Source organism: Solanum pennellii, chromosome 3, assembly GCF_001406875.1.
Source record: "Solanum pennellii chromosome 3, SPENNV200".
In the NCBI taxonomy this organism is placed as follows: domain Eukaryota; kingdom Viridiplantae; phylum Streptophyta; class Magnoliopsida; order Solanales; family Solanaceae; genus Solanum; species Solanum pennellii.
This window is the reverse complement of record NC_028639.1, coordinates 9355344-9370774: the sequence shown is the minus strand read 5'-3', so window position 1 is coordinate 9370774 and position 15431 is coordinate 9355344. Positions and strand designations below refer to the sequence as shown.

Here is a 15431-nt window from a genome sequence, read left to right as displayed (position 1 = left end):
TTTTGTTCTTAGACATTCTTAGTTTAGTAATTTGAGATAGATGTTCTTGTGATGATGACTTCCAGATTTTGGGGAATTAATAGATGTTGATTTGTTTTATTTAATGAGTTTAAGTCTTCCGCATTATTTTCTGTTAATATATGTTAAAATGATAAGGGTTAGATTGGTTGGTTCGCTCACATAGGAGGGAAAGTTTTTGATAATCAATAAAGAACCTTCAATCAACTTGATTTGAACCTGATAACTTGATTTCTTTTGACCATATTGATTCATCGAATTATAATCATAAGTAATTTGAGAATTTAAAAAGTTTTAAAAAGAATGTGTAGAAAAGAGTAATATTCATGTAACAAGATTCCTTTTTGTCAACAAAAAATTTATTCAAATTGATTAGTCCGTCATGTTCTTAAAAGTAATAACATTCCACATTTTGTAAATCCTAACCATTTATCATCAAATTGTCTTTATGTGTAATCTAACTCTGAAAAAAACATGACATGCTAACAATCCAACTGAAAGCAAGGTATATAGATTAAGAAAGTTAAATTAGGAAAGGATACACATCTGATCTATGTATAGCACAAAGTAATAGACTACGAAAAGACAAAAAACTAATTTAAAATGTATTTACTCATATATTAATATACACATCCATAGCCATTATAAGTCCTTTTATTTAATAGATTGATTATATATTTAAAATTGAAAAAAAATGAAAAGTAAAAATAAAGATAAATTATAATGACAATCTTACAAGAAAGTATGACATCAATTCGTCTATGTTTCACTTTATTTTATATATATAGATTTCAACAGGTCTACACATTTAGTATTATAAAAATATGTAATAAGATATTTTTTAGTCAATAAGAATTATAACCAGATTAATCAATTCGCAACTTTTCTTGAAAGATATTTTTTAGTCAATAAGAATTATACCCAGATTAATCAATTCGCAACTTTTCTTGAAATATATTGCATTTCACGTTCTTCGAATTTTATTCCTTATCATCAATTCATCCATATCAGTAATGATCAACACTGAAAAAAAAGAAGAATATGTCAGATTAACAATCTAATTAGGAGCAAATGAGTAAGCAAGCTACGACATAAAAAGGAAAAAAAATCCTTATCATCAAACCATCTATATCAGATCAATACCGTAAAAAAAAAGAATATGCTAGATTAACAATCTAATTAAAAGAAAAATAGAGTAAGCAAGTTACAACATAAAAAGAAAAAAGAAATCCCAATCTATATAAGATATTTTTTAGTCAATAAGAATTATACCCAGATTAATCAATTCGCAACTTTTCTTGAAATATATTACATTTCACGTTCTTCAAATTTTATTCCAAATCATCAAATCATCCATATCAGTAATGATCAACACTGAAAAAGAAGAAGAATATGTCAAATTAACAATCTAATTAGGAGCAAAATGAGTACGCAAGCTACAACATAAAAAGGAAAAAAAATCCTTATCATCAAACCATCTATATCATATTAATACCTAAAAAAATGCTAGATTAACAATCTAATTAAAAGTAAAATAGAGTAAGCAAGTTACAACATAAAAAGAAAAAAGAAATCTCAATCTATATATATAGCACAAAAACATAGACTATAGGAAGACACAAAGTTAATTAACATATAATAATACATATTAAAAAGCCATTATATGTACAAATTAAAAATAAGTAACGGTTGATTGAAAAAACAAAAGGGTAGATACATTTCTTTATAACCATTACACAACTTAATTTGGAAGGAAGGGTTAAATGTTTTAAATGCATTAAATGCTCATAATGTGGGAAGAATATTTTTTTAACATATTTTTAATAGAAAAAAGATGAAAAAATTTGAAAAGTATGAAAAAATAGATAAATAGTAATACTGGCCATTGAGGCATGCCACATCAGCAAACTAAGATTCAGCTTTTTATATATATAGAGAGATTTCTAATTTAATCTTGAAAGAAAAACCTTGTTGAAAGTGTCCTCCTAAATAAGCGGCTCAACCTAATTTCATTGGGGCTTCGGTTCAGACTCGAATAATTTTGGATGTCATTTTCAGAAATCTATAATTTCATCGTGTTTTAGTAGTGTTTATGACGATTTTGATATTATAATTGGATTATTAATTGGGTGGGGTTTAGTTAGTATTGAGTGGGTAGTGGATTTGGTTTATAAATTATATTAATATATTAAATAATAACCAATAGTTGAACGCCAAGTATTTTAAAAAATATTTAAAGAGTTTAATTTTAAAACAATTAAAGAAGTGGTCAATTTCAAACCTAAAGGTGGATGAGAAGGGTATTTGGAGCCAATAGGTGAATGAAAAGGGCATTTTCGAGCCATAGGTGGATGAAGAGTAATTTTGTACCATTTTCAATACTTCAAAGGTATTTTAGGCCCTTTTCCGTATTTAAAATGACCAAGAAATTAAAAATCAAAAATATGTTTTAGATGTTATATTACTTAAAATATAATTACAAATATTAGAGACTTAATTAATAATCTTATATATTATCAATAATATTAAAATTACTTTAAGTAACATATTTAAAGTGACAATTTCTTTTTATAACCAAAGAAACAATGATGAATTTGACGGAAGTAATATTAATTTGACGGAAGTAGTAAATTGTTAAATGTTATACGCATTAGAAAATAATTATACATGGTAAAGATTAAATTAGTAATATAATATAAATGATATTGTAATAATCAAAATGTAAAATAGAGAGGTGAATAGTATCTCCAAATTTGGAGAACTATTATTCACCTCTATATAATTGAAGAATAGAGAGTTAAATTGAGAGTGATTGGAGAATTCATTCTCTATTTTACTCTCCAAATATAGAAATGAAGAGTAAAATAGAAATGAATTGGAGATTGTCTTAGAGAGTAAAATAGAAAATTGAATTGGAGTTGGTTATCTATAAAAAATAGAAAACTCTATATTTGGAGAATAAAATAGAGTTTAGGAGTAGAAATGCCCGACCCAATTTTCAATGTTTGTGTTTTTGATTAATTAAAGGTAGAATGACTTGAAAGAGCATTATACTTGGCTCCGTTTGTAAGTTGAACTCTTATACTTATGATTTTTCTAATTAAATCCTTCAACTTGTTGCAACACAATATTTTAAACAATTCTAACCATTGACTGAACACATGTGACACTAATATTGCTAATAATGCATTCCGTGCATTTTAAAGTGAGCCGAGTTTATATTTTGCATTTAAAAACATTATTTTTTTTCTTAAAAAAAATGAAAAATGGCCAAAACAAAAAAAGAAAGAAGAAGTCATCTTCTTCAAAGTCTTCAGCTCCGTGGTCCCACCCCACATTTCCATCCCCAAAAATTCAATTTTGTTCAATATTTTTCAATTTTTTATGAGTTAGTGCGAAGGGTGGGTGATAGTGAAAAAAATAAAAAACCTTCATTGATAAACTAGAAGAAGAGAAGAATAAATGGGATTTTATGAATTTAAAAATAAATTCAAAATTATCATATTTGTTGAATTTGTGATTGTGAGCATATAATGTGAAAACTTACAAACTGAACATAGTTCAAGGTGTTACAGTACTAGGGCTGGACATAAACATCAAAACATTGAAATATCGAATCGAATTAAATTATTTCGTTATTTCAATTTTGGTTTGATATTTGGTACATGTTTCTGTATTTTTTGATATTTCAGTTCGGTTTTTGATATGAATTTTTGTATTATTTGATATTTCCGTTTATCAAAATATATTATATTATAATATATTAATAGGGAAAAAGATAAAAAAAATGCCCTTAAACTATTTGAAAGGAATAAAAATGTCCTCCATTTATAGTTTGACTAAAAAATGCTTTTACCGTCAATACTTTAATTAGAAAATACCTTCCGTTTGTATGTTTGTCCAAAAATACCTTTGCCATCAATATTTGATCCAAACTGCCCTTAGTGTTATTTAATGAGTCAAAATGCTCATTTTACAAATTAATATATTATTATTTTCTTTTTAATACATTTTTTTCTAATAATATTTTTAAAAAAAAGGAAATTGGCGAATGTTTATCTTACTTCAATTTTAAAAAAAATAAATTAAAAATGAATATATTATTTTATCATCATTATTTTTATCATATAAATCAATGATGAATATACTATGATCTTATATATACAAAATATATTATCTGTTGAAAGGGTACATTAAGTTATTCTAATTTAATTGATAAAATGAGATTAAGAAGAAAAAAAATTTCCTACATTTTTTGTTAAAGTAATTTTAGAAGAAATAAAACAAGAATAGTGTTCTTTAATAACATTTTAATTAGGAAAAAATATTTTTGAAATGAAAAAAATATAATATATTTATTCAAAAAAAGACATTTTTGATCAATTTTGTAATTATAAAGACATTTCTTGATCAAAGTATTGAATGCAATGACATTTTTTAGCCAAAGTATAAACAATACGGATATTTTTTAGCCAAACTATAAACGGAGGTTATTTTTGTTCCTTTCACATAGTTTAAGAGTTTGACCCTTTTCCCATATTAGTATTATTAATTATTAATATTAAATAATAAATATTATAATTTAAATTTAAATGCAAAATTAGGTTAGAGAGACTCAAGACCTTTTTCCAAACTTTTCTTCTTTACACTTTACACACACAGCAACAGCACGCACATCATCATCACACACTGGTTAGTTTCCCACTTTGGCACTTTCCACTTTCAACGACCGGTGTTGACCACCAGCAGCTGCCACCCGTCTGTCCGTAGTCGATCAGTGTCCAGTAGCACACAGCAGGAACCAGCCGACCACTTTCGAGCTTTCAAATAACAACTGACCACTTTTCACTTTCTGCAACTGACCGGCATCGACAGGCCCATAACAAAAAACTGAAGTAACAAAAACAAAACTGAAATAACACGAATCGAAATAATATAAATGGAATTGAACTAAGTTATTTTGATTCGATATTTGATACACGTAGTACAAAAATCAAAATCAATTTTTTTGAAACCGAATCAAATTAAGAAATGCCCAGCCCTAAGTGCATCATGTAAGGCTTGGTAACAAATTGGCTTAACAAATGGACTGCACAAGAGATGTCCGGACATCTCATAGTAATATATATAAGTGATCCAATTAGACGTCTATACATGGTCTGAGCTCTAAAAATCTTTTCTTCCTTTTTTCTTGTATTTCTTATTTGCTTCCATTGGAGTATGAACCTTCTCATGATCAATAAGATTGAACAACTGAACTACATGTTCTGCATACTTTTGTTGACTCAATCGTATTCCTTCCTTTCCATAACTTACCGTCAAACCCAAAAAATATGTCAGCTTTCCTAGGTCCCTCATTTTGAATGAGGAGTGTAGAAGATCTTTCAAATGAGAGATTCCAACTACGTTGTTTCTGTTGGGTTATGGACCTTTTTCCCTTCCTATGTGGATAAATAAAAGTCCAATTTGGACCAACCCATTTTTGCCCATAGGCCCATTCTTATGAGGCAAATATAAGCCTATTTAGGTCTTATTTTCAGACATACAAAGAGTTTTTCAGCAGCCAAAAAGAGAGAAAGAGACCAGTTTTTCGCAGTCAAAAATTCAGCCCTAACAGCCAACTTCAAATTGCGATTCCCGCTTCGTTTCTTGTCCGATTGAGCTGATTTTTGGAAAGCATATTATATTCATCTCAATATTTGATTAGGAACTGACAGAGTTGGATTTGGTGGCCTGCAGCTTCAGTTTTGCTGTCGTGAACAGTAGCTGCGAAATTGGTGATTTTGCTCCTTTAATTCTCTGGATTTGGTGCAATCTTATTTTGTTGTTGCTCGTTGTTTGGCACTTGTTTTGTGGCCAATTTTGGAGAACAATATTGTAACTCTTGGTGATTATAGTGGAGCTTTTGGTCCCGTGGTTTTTTACTCTTCACATCGAAGGGTTTTCCACGTAAATCTTGGTGTCTTGTGTGATTGGTTTATTATTGCCTTGTTATATTTGTTTGGTTGAATTACTTGCTGCCTTACTATCATATTGCTTGTGGTTGTTTGTCTTCTCTTGGTTCAAATCGAGAAGGGAAAGTATAGACTTGGGTATTCTTCCGCTGTTATCCTGTCAGGCATTCTTTGTTAGTGCCTTGTCTTTCCCAACAAAGTGGTATCAGAGCATTGGTTATTGTTGATTGTCGTTTTGAATGATGGAGGCAAATATGAGCAAAATGGTGTGTTTAAATGGTAGTAACTATCATATTTGGAAAGGCAAGATGAAAGATCTTCTATTTGTCAAGAAGATGCATTTACCTGTGTTTGCTTCTAATAAGCCTCAGTCTTTGAATGATGAAGAATGGGAATTTGAGCATCTGCAGGTTTGTGGCTATATTAGACAATGGGTTGAAGATAATGTTAGAAATCATATTGTGAATGAGACACATGCCAAAAGTTTGTGGGACAAGCTCGAGACACTTTATGCTTCGAAGACTGGCAACAACAAGTTGTTCCTATTGAAACAATTAATGAATATCAGGTATAAAGAGGGCACTCCTATTTCTGATCATATTAATGATTTTCAGGGTGTTCTTGACCAGCTGTCCGGAATGGGTGTAAAGTTTGATGATGAGATACAGGGACTTTGGCTTCTTAATACTCTGCCAGACTCTTGGGAAACTCTTCGAGTTTCTTTGACTAATTCTGCTCCCAGTGGTGTTGTAACCATGGAATATACTAAGAGTGGTGTCTTGAATGAAGAAATGAGAAGAAGATCTCAAGCCTCATCTTCTTCAGCTTCACACTCCGATGTTTTGGTTACTGAAGATAGGGGGAGAAACAAGTCCAGAGGTCAGAATGATAGAGGTAAAAGTAGAAGCAAGTCAAAGTCTAAATACAAGAATATTACATGTGACTATTGCCACAAGAATGGGCATATCATGAAATATTGTTACAAGCACAAGAGAGATATGAGACAACAAAAGAGAGAAGGCGATAATGAAAATCGTGTTGCTGTTGTTGCTAATGATGATCTTCTTGTTTCTTGTGATGCAAATGCCATTAATCTTGTTCGTGATGAGTCTAGCTGGTTTGTGGATTCTGGTGCTACTTCTCATGTCACGCCAAAGAAGGAATTATTTTCTTCTTATACTCCAGGTAATTTTGGAACGTTGAAAATGGGCAATAATCATGAAGTTGAAGTTATTGGCATTGGGACAGTTTGTTTGGAAAGTAACAATGGTTCCAAACTAGTTCTCAATAATGTCAAGCATGCTCCAGATGTTCGCTTGAATTTGATTTCTGTGGGATATCTTGATGATGAGGGTTATGTTAATACACTTGGTGTTGGCCAGTGGAAGCTTACTAGAGGTTTGATGGTTGTGGCCCGTGGTGACAAGTTGTCTAACTTGTATGTATTTCAGGGCTCCATGTCCAGAGACTCAGTAAATTTGGTGGAGAATGATACTTCATCAGAGTTATGGCATAGAAGGCTGAGTCATATGAGCGAGAAGGGGATTGATAGTTTGGCTAAGAAAAATTTGCTTTCTGGAGTGAAACAAGCAAAGTTGAAGAAATGTGTTCATTGCTTAGCCGGTAAACAGAAAAGAGTTTCTTTTCAGAGTCATCCGCCTTCAAGAAAGCTTGATTTGCTGGAGTTGGTACATTCTGATTTGTGTGGTCCTTTTAAGGTAAGATCTCATGGTGGTGCACTTTACTTTGTGACTTTTATTGATGATCATTCTCGCAAACTCTGGGTATTTCCTTTGAAGTCCAAGGATCAAGTACTTGATGTGTTCAAGAGTTTTCAGGCCTTGGTTGAAAGACAAACAGGGAAGACATTGAAATGCATCCGCTCAGATAATGGTGGTGAGTATATTGGTCCTTTTGATAGATATTGCAGAGAGCAGGGTATTAGGCATCAGAAAACTCCTCCAAAGACTCCTCAGTTAAATGGTTTAGCAGAGAGGATGAACAGAACTCTAGTTGAGAGGGTTAGATGTATGCTTTCAGATGCTAAGCTGTCAGATTCCTTTTGGGCAGAAGCACTTAATACTGCTGCTTATGTTATCAATTTATCTCCTGCTGTTGCTTTAGATGGTGATGTCCCTGACAGAGTTTGGACTGGTAAGAATGTTTCTTATGATCATCTTAGAGTCTTTGGGTGTAAAGCCTTTGTACATGTTCCTAAGGATGAAAGGTCAAAGTTGGATGTTAAAACTAGGCAGTGTATCTTCATTGGTTATGGTCAAGATGAATTTGGCTATCGTTTCTATGATCCTGTTGAGAAGAAACTTGTTAGAAGCCGTGATGTTGTGTTCTTTGAAGACCAAACAATTGAAGATTTTGACAAAGCTGACAAGGCTGATTTTCAGAGTAGTGAGAGCTTAGTTGATGTTGATCCAGTTCCTTTGACTATTGCACCGGAAGAAAATCTTCATAATGATGAAAATCAAGTTGATAATGAAGATGGTGATCATGTTCAGAATGACCGGCATGATGTTGTTGATGCTCCAGTGCAAGATGATGTGGTTGTCCAACAACCAATTATAGATGCTCCAGAGAGTTCTCTCAGACGATCTAGTAGAGAGAGAATTCCTTCATCTCGTTATTCTCCCAATGAGTATGTACTCTTGACTGACGGGGGAGAACCTGAGAGTCTTGATGAGGCCATGGAAAGTGAAGAAAAAGAAAGGTGGTTTGATGCTATGGAAGATGAGATTAAATCCTTGCATGATAATCATACCTTTGATTTGGTTAAGTTACCTAAAGACAGAAAAGCTTTGAAAAACAGGTGGGTTTTTCGGGTGAAACATGAAGATGGTAATCCAGTTCCACGGTACAAAGCTAGATTAGTTGTCAAGGGATTTAATCAGAAAAGGGGAGTTGATTTTGATGAGATATTCTCTCCAGTTGTGAAGATGTCATCCATTCGTGTGGTTCTAGGCTTGGCTGCAAGTCTAGATTTAGAGGTTGAGCAAATGGATGTTAAAACTGCTTTCCTCCATGGTGACTTAGATGAAGAAATTTATATGGAGCAACCGGAAGGTTTTGAAGTCAAGGGTAAAGAGAATTATGTTTGCAAATTGAAGAAGAGCTTGTATGGTTTGAAACAAGCTCCCAGGCAGTGGTACAGGAAGTTTGGTTCTTTTATGAGTCAGCAGGGCTTCAAGAAGACTTCTTCAGACCATTGTGTTTTTGTGCAAAAGTTCTCTGATGGTGACTTTATTATTGTGTTGCTTTATGTTGATGACATGCTTGTTGTTGGTCATAATACTTGCAGGATTCAGAAGTTGAAGCAAGAGTTGAGTAAGTCTTTTGCTATGAAAGACTTAGGACCAGCAAGGCAGATTCTTGGCATGCAGATTGTCCGTGATAGAAAGGCCAAGAAATTGGTATTATCACAAGAGAAGTACATTCAGAAAGTACTTCGCAGATTCAGCATGGACAAAGCTAAGGTTGTCAGTACACCTTTAGCTATGCACTTCAAATTGAGCACGAAACAGTGTCCTTCTAGTGATGATGAGAAGGAAGATATGAAGAAAGTTCCTTATGCTTCAGCTGTTGGTAGTTTGATGTATGCGATGGTTTGTACAAGACCGGATATTGCTCACGCTGTTGGAGTTGTTAGCCGTTTTCTTTCTAATCCGGGAAGAGAACATTGGAATGCTGTGAAGTGGGTTATGAGATATCTCTGTGGCACTTCTAGTCTGAGTTTGTGTTTTGGTACAGGGAAGCCTATTCTTTGTGGTTATACTGATTCAGACATGGCTGGTGATGTTGATACTCGCAAGTCTACTTCAGGGTACTTGGTTACTTTTGCAGGGGGAGCTGTGTCTTGGCAATCTAGGTTGCAAAAATGTGTTGCTCTATCTACTACAGAAGCTGAGCTTATTGCTGTCGTTGAAGCTTGTAAAGAATTGCTTTGGATGAAGAGATTCTTGGGGGAACTTGGTTGTGCTCAAGAGAGGTATGTGCTTTATTGTGACAGTCAAAGTGCTATACATCTTGGCAAGAATTCTACGTTCCATGGTCGGTCTAAACACATTGATGTGAGATACCATTGGATTCGAGATGTGTTGGATTCTAAGTTGCTTGAGCTTGAAAAGATTCATACAAATGACAATGGTTCCGATATGATGACTAAAGCTTTGCCAAGAGGGAAGTTTGAAGATTGTTGCATGGTCGCCGGGATGGCGGTCTCCTCCACATAGTCGTGAGGGGGAGAATTGTTGGGTTATGGGTCTTTTTCCCTTCCTATGTGGATAAATAAAAGCCCAATTTGGACCAACCCATTTTTGCCCATAGGCCCATTCTTATGAGGCAAATATAAGCCTATTTAGGTCTTATTTTCATATACACAGAGAGTTTTTTCAGCAGCCAAAAAGAGAGAAAGAGAGCAGTTTTCGCAGTCAAAATTCAGCCCTAACAGCCAACTTCAAATTGCGATTCCCGCTTCGTTTCTTGTCCGATTGAGCTGATTTTTGGACAGCATATTATCTTCATCTCAATCTTTGATTAGGAACTGACAGAGTTGGATTTGGTGGCCTGCAGCTTCAGTTTTGCTGTCGTGAACAGTAGCTGCGAAATTGGTGATTTTGCTCCTTTAATTCTCTAGATTTGGTGCAATCTTATTTTGTTGTTGCTCGTTGTTTGGCACTTGTTTTGTGGCCAATTTTGGAGAACAATATTGTAACTCTTGGTGATTATAGTGGAGCTTTTGGTCCCGTGGTTTTTTACTCTTCACATCGAAGGGTTTTCCACGTAAATCTTGGTGTCTTGTGTGATTGGTTTATTATTGTCTTGTTATATTTGTTTGGTTGAATTACTTGCTGCCTTACTATCATATTGCTTGTGGTTGTTTGTCTTCTCTTGGTTCAAATCGAGAAGGGAAAGTATAGACTTGGGTATTCTTCCGCTGTTATCCTGTCAGGCATTCTTTGTTAGTGCCTTGTCTTTCCCAACAGTTTCTTGTGATAATCANGTATTTAATCGAATATAATCCTAAAAATGGTTAAAGGTCGGTCAAAATTGGGTGTCAACAATGAATAATATGAGCTATTTTTTGAGTAATACCAACACCTAAGATTGTAGTGCAAAACTTTTTAAACAAAGAGCGAGGTGCTTGCTTTAACCCATAGAGAGATTTCTTAAGAAAATGTACCTGATTTAGTTTAAAATATAATATTTATAAGCTGGTGGTGTATTCATGTAGACCACTTCTCGCAAGTCTCCATGTAGGAAAGCTTTCTTGAAGTCCAATTGATGTAACTTCCGGCCTTTTATTGATCTTAAGGCAAGCAATATACGTACTTTCGTAATCTTTGCTACTAGAGCAACTGTTTCATCATAGTCAATTTCATATTTTCGCTTGTATCCTTGAACTACTAATCTTGCGTTATATCGATATAGGGATCCATCGACTTTCATCTTGACTGAGTACACCCATCTACTCCCAATAGCTGTTGCATTTGTTTGTCTATCCACCATACTCCATGTACCATTCTCCTCAAGGGAAACTAATTCTTCATGCATTGCATCCTCCTAGCATTTTTGACCACTAGCTTGCCTGTAAAGTTTGGTATAACTAGAGAATTCAAGGTTGTTAGTAAGGCATAAGATCGACCATGTTATTCACCTGTTGAATATTCATATCATTTTGGAGGAGGAGCATGACGAGGTGATCGTCTAACGGGGTCAATGCTATTTTGACGTGTAAGAAAAGGTTGGTTGTTAAGATTTAATGAAGTATTATGTGGGTGAGATAAAGAATTAACATTTTCCAAAGTAGTATCATTATATAAAAAAAAGGATCACAGTCATAAGTAGTACCTGATATGGTAGAGGACATGGTCGACGAAGGACTAGCGGCTANATGCTATTTTGACGTGTAAGAAAAGGTTGGTTGTTAAGATTTAATGAAGTATTATGTGGGTGAGGTAAAGAATTAACATTTTCCAAAGTAGTATCATTATATAAAAAAAAGGATCACAGTCATAAGTAGTACCTGATATGGTAGAGGACATGGTCGACGAAGGACTAGCGGCTAGGTAGCTATGGCAAGCAGAATAATGAGAAGAATTTATTCTTCAGGAAAAACGTATTTTGATGCTTGCAATGGCTGCAATAAGATGATAACTCATCATAGATATTATTTTGATGAATTAATTCAAATACTGACTTATTTCAATAGAAAAAATTGTTTGTTGTAAAGTGAAAGTGTGTGAATCCAATGGATAACTTCAATAAGTTTTAGGTTTGGTAGAAAAAATTGTTTGTTGTAAAGTGAAAGTGTGTGAATCCAATGGATAACATCAATAAGTTTTAGATTTGGCGTATTAAATAATTTAAATACTGATGACTATACTATATTTGGTGTATTAGTGTTGACACCATTTTCCCCCCCCTCCTTTCCTCTTATTCATTTTTTGAGCTTATAATTATTAGTAAGTTGGATACTTTATAATTCACTACTATTTTACATTTATTACTATTATATCATAATTATCTATATTACTTTACTTATATTATTTATTTGATTATCATCTTTCTATTATCATATTCACTATTTTAAAAGAATAATTTTTTAATTATTAATACTTTATTGTCGTCTTCTTTCAATTAGATTGTCGTTACTTCGTTTCAAATTTCTTACTTACTAAACCTTTTACATCATATATATAATTGTACTAGTCAGTAAATTAGAGGCTCACAAAAAATTAATTTAAGAAAGAAAAAGACCATAAAATTGGGCCTAATTGAATTCCAATTTGACCAAATATTCAGCCTATTTTCGATGTCAAATTTGTCCAAAATAGGCCCAAATTGGCTTAGCCCATTTGAAACATATGAGAAAATCTTCTAGCATCACTTTTTCATTTTTCCATTTAGCTTTCAACATATGCGTATTTTGGTCTCTCTATTTTAGTAACTCTTTGTATTTTTTTCAACATATTTATCCATCAAGGTAGCCTTTTCTCTTTAAGCATTTGAAAATTTTCAAATCTTTTGTCCTAGCAGTCAATATTTTGGCCCAGAAATGCACCTAACCTGAAATCCAGAGTTTTTTTTTTTGGTAACACTGTAAATATTACCATTGACAAAAAACAAATCCACATAATAACAAGATAAGTAGCACCTCAACAACTCTTTTTAACAGAGTCACAAGCCTCAGTAGAAAAAAACAACTAGTTATAATGTAATCTTTCCATTAAACCCCTGCATCTATGAAGTTTCTTATAAAGTAACGGCAGAGTCAATCTTTCAATCAATTTCTCTTGTATCTGTTTAATGACACTCTGTGTATGTATCGTTCTCCCTTTGAACACCTTCCAGTTTCGAGACCTCTATGTATGGTAGATCTTTGCCCCTCAAATGGCTGCAATACTTTCCTTTTGTATGAATTTCCAATGTTTCCTTTTGATCTTCAGTAGCACTTATTCCACACCCCCATTTTGTAATCAGATTCCAGTCCATTGCATCATGGCTTCCTTTATTGTTTTGAACCACACACACACCTCAAATAGATTCTTCGCGGTTTCCTCAAGAGTAGAGTTACATAAACAACATTGCAAGTCTTCTACATGAATGTTGAGCTGATTCAATCTACCTTTGGTAAGCAGACTTTCCTTTGTGGCTAGCCATATAATGAATCTATGTTTTGGTTCTGCTATTGTCTTCCAAATCAAAGCAGGAACATCAACCTTTTCTTTTGCTACCGGAGATAGCCAAATAGCTTTTCGGAATATAGTAATTCCCTCCTGTAGTTAAGTTGTATTTCCCATGCTTATACCAAGCTCTCATGTTGTCCTTTAATGCATTTAATATCTTCCAATACCAATTGTAGTCCTACGGGTTTTTATGTTCTGAAATTGATATGTCATTCTTCATAGAAATGCCATGCACCACTTAATCCATAGAGACTCCTTATCCACCACCAGTTGACAAAGCAATTTACCAACAGAAGCTAGGTTCCAGTTCCCACATCCTTTTATGTTTAGACCTCCATTACACTTGGGCACACAATCAACATCCCATGCTACCAGATTGATCTTCTTCCTTCCCTCTGTGCCTCCCTCAGAGAAATTCCCTACATCTTTGATCCACCTCCTTCAATACACTTTGTGGAAAGATGAAAATAATACCCTAGAACTTGTGAATAGAGAACATAATGACATCTAATACTTGTAGTCTCCCTGCATACGGCAATTGCTTTGAATATCCTGTATTAATTTTGTTGGTAATCTATATATCAGCAGTTTGCAATAAAGCTTGTTCCATTTTTTTTGGAGATAAGGGAAGGCCCAAATGTATTATAGGAAATGATCCTTTCGAGAACCCAATCTTCTCTAGGAGAACATATTTGGTAGCTGTATTAACCCCAACAAAGAAAATGCTTGACTTCTCCATATTGGCAACTAATCTAGAAGCTAAACTAAAGTGCTGAAGAGCTTCCATAACTCTATTCACAGAATGTAGGCCCCCTTTACAGAAGATCATGAGATTATCAACAAAGATTAAGTGAGTAAATCTTAAAGCTTTGTACATAGGATGAAATTTGAAATCAGGCAGATCACTCATTCTCTTCAAAACCCTTGTCATATACTCTATGACCAAGACACACAACAATGCAGACATAGGATCCCCTTGCCTTAGTCCTCTTTTCCCCACAAAACAACCATGACCTTCCTCATTAACCTTTACAATGAAATAAGGAGATGTTACACAAGTCATAATAGTGTTAACAAAATCAGCAGGAAATATCCTACAAGCACTTCTTGTAAGAAACCATAATCAACAATAGGGTATGCTTTTCTCAAATCAATCTTCATCAAACATCTTGGTGTAGTCTTTCATGACTATAAGAACATTATGGACAAGAGATCTGCCTTGAACAAATGCTTCTTGGTTCTCTGCAACAATGAAACTAACATCCTCCTTCAATCTAACACAAATCATCTTAGAAATAGTCTTCTACAAGACATTACAACTTGATATTGGTCTAAATTGAGCAGCATATTCTGGATTGCACCACCAACATCCTTACCAACAATTTCCCATGCAGCCTTGAAAAAACCACTACTATATCCATCCGGGCAGGTACTTTTAATACTATTTATCTGAAACAAAGCAGACTTCACATCCTTTTCAAAATATATATAGTTCAATGCCCTTTTATGCATCCCTGAGAGTATGGATCCTTGTATATAAAACTTGAAAAAAATTTTGCTATTATGCTGGATCATTCTGCCATGCACCTTGATTGTCCTTTAGTTGGGTGGTGGACTACTTCAGTATTCTTTGATTAATAACAGAGTAGAAATATCTAGTATTGTCATCTCCAAGCTTAATCCATGTTGCATTTGCCCTTTGTTGTAGAAACAAATTCAGTTTCTTAGAAAGAGCTTTGTCTAAATTTGATATCTCTCTCGT

The 15431-nt window shown here is 33.6% G+C and overlaps 1 protein-coding gene across 1 annotated transcript; it reads right to left on the bottom strand.

Annotated features, from left to right (window-relative positions):
• Positions 1-14243: 14243 nt before the first annotated feature.
• On the bottom strand, positions 14244-14732 carry LOC107013174. Its single transcript, XM_015213153.1, has one exon. The coding sequence runs from the start codon at positions 14730-14732 to the stop codon at positions 14244-14246; it is 489 nt and encodes a 162-aa protein (XP_015068639.1).
• Positions 14733-15431: the final 699 nt, after the last annotated feature.

Coding starts and splice junctions, on each gene's coding strand:
- LOC107013174 (XM_015213153.1), bottom strand. CDS start 14,732: ATGACTTGTGTAACATCTCCTTATTTCATTGTAAAGGTTAATGAGGAA.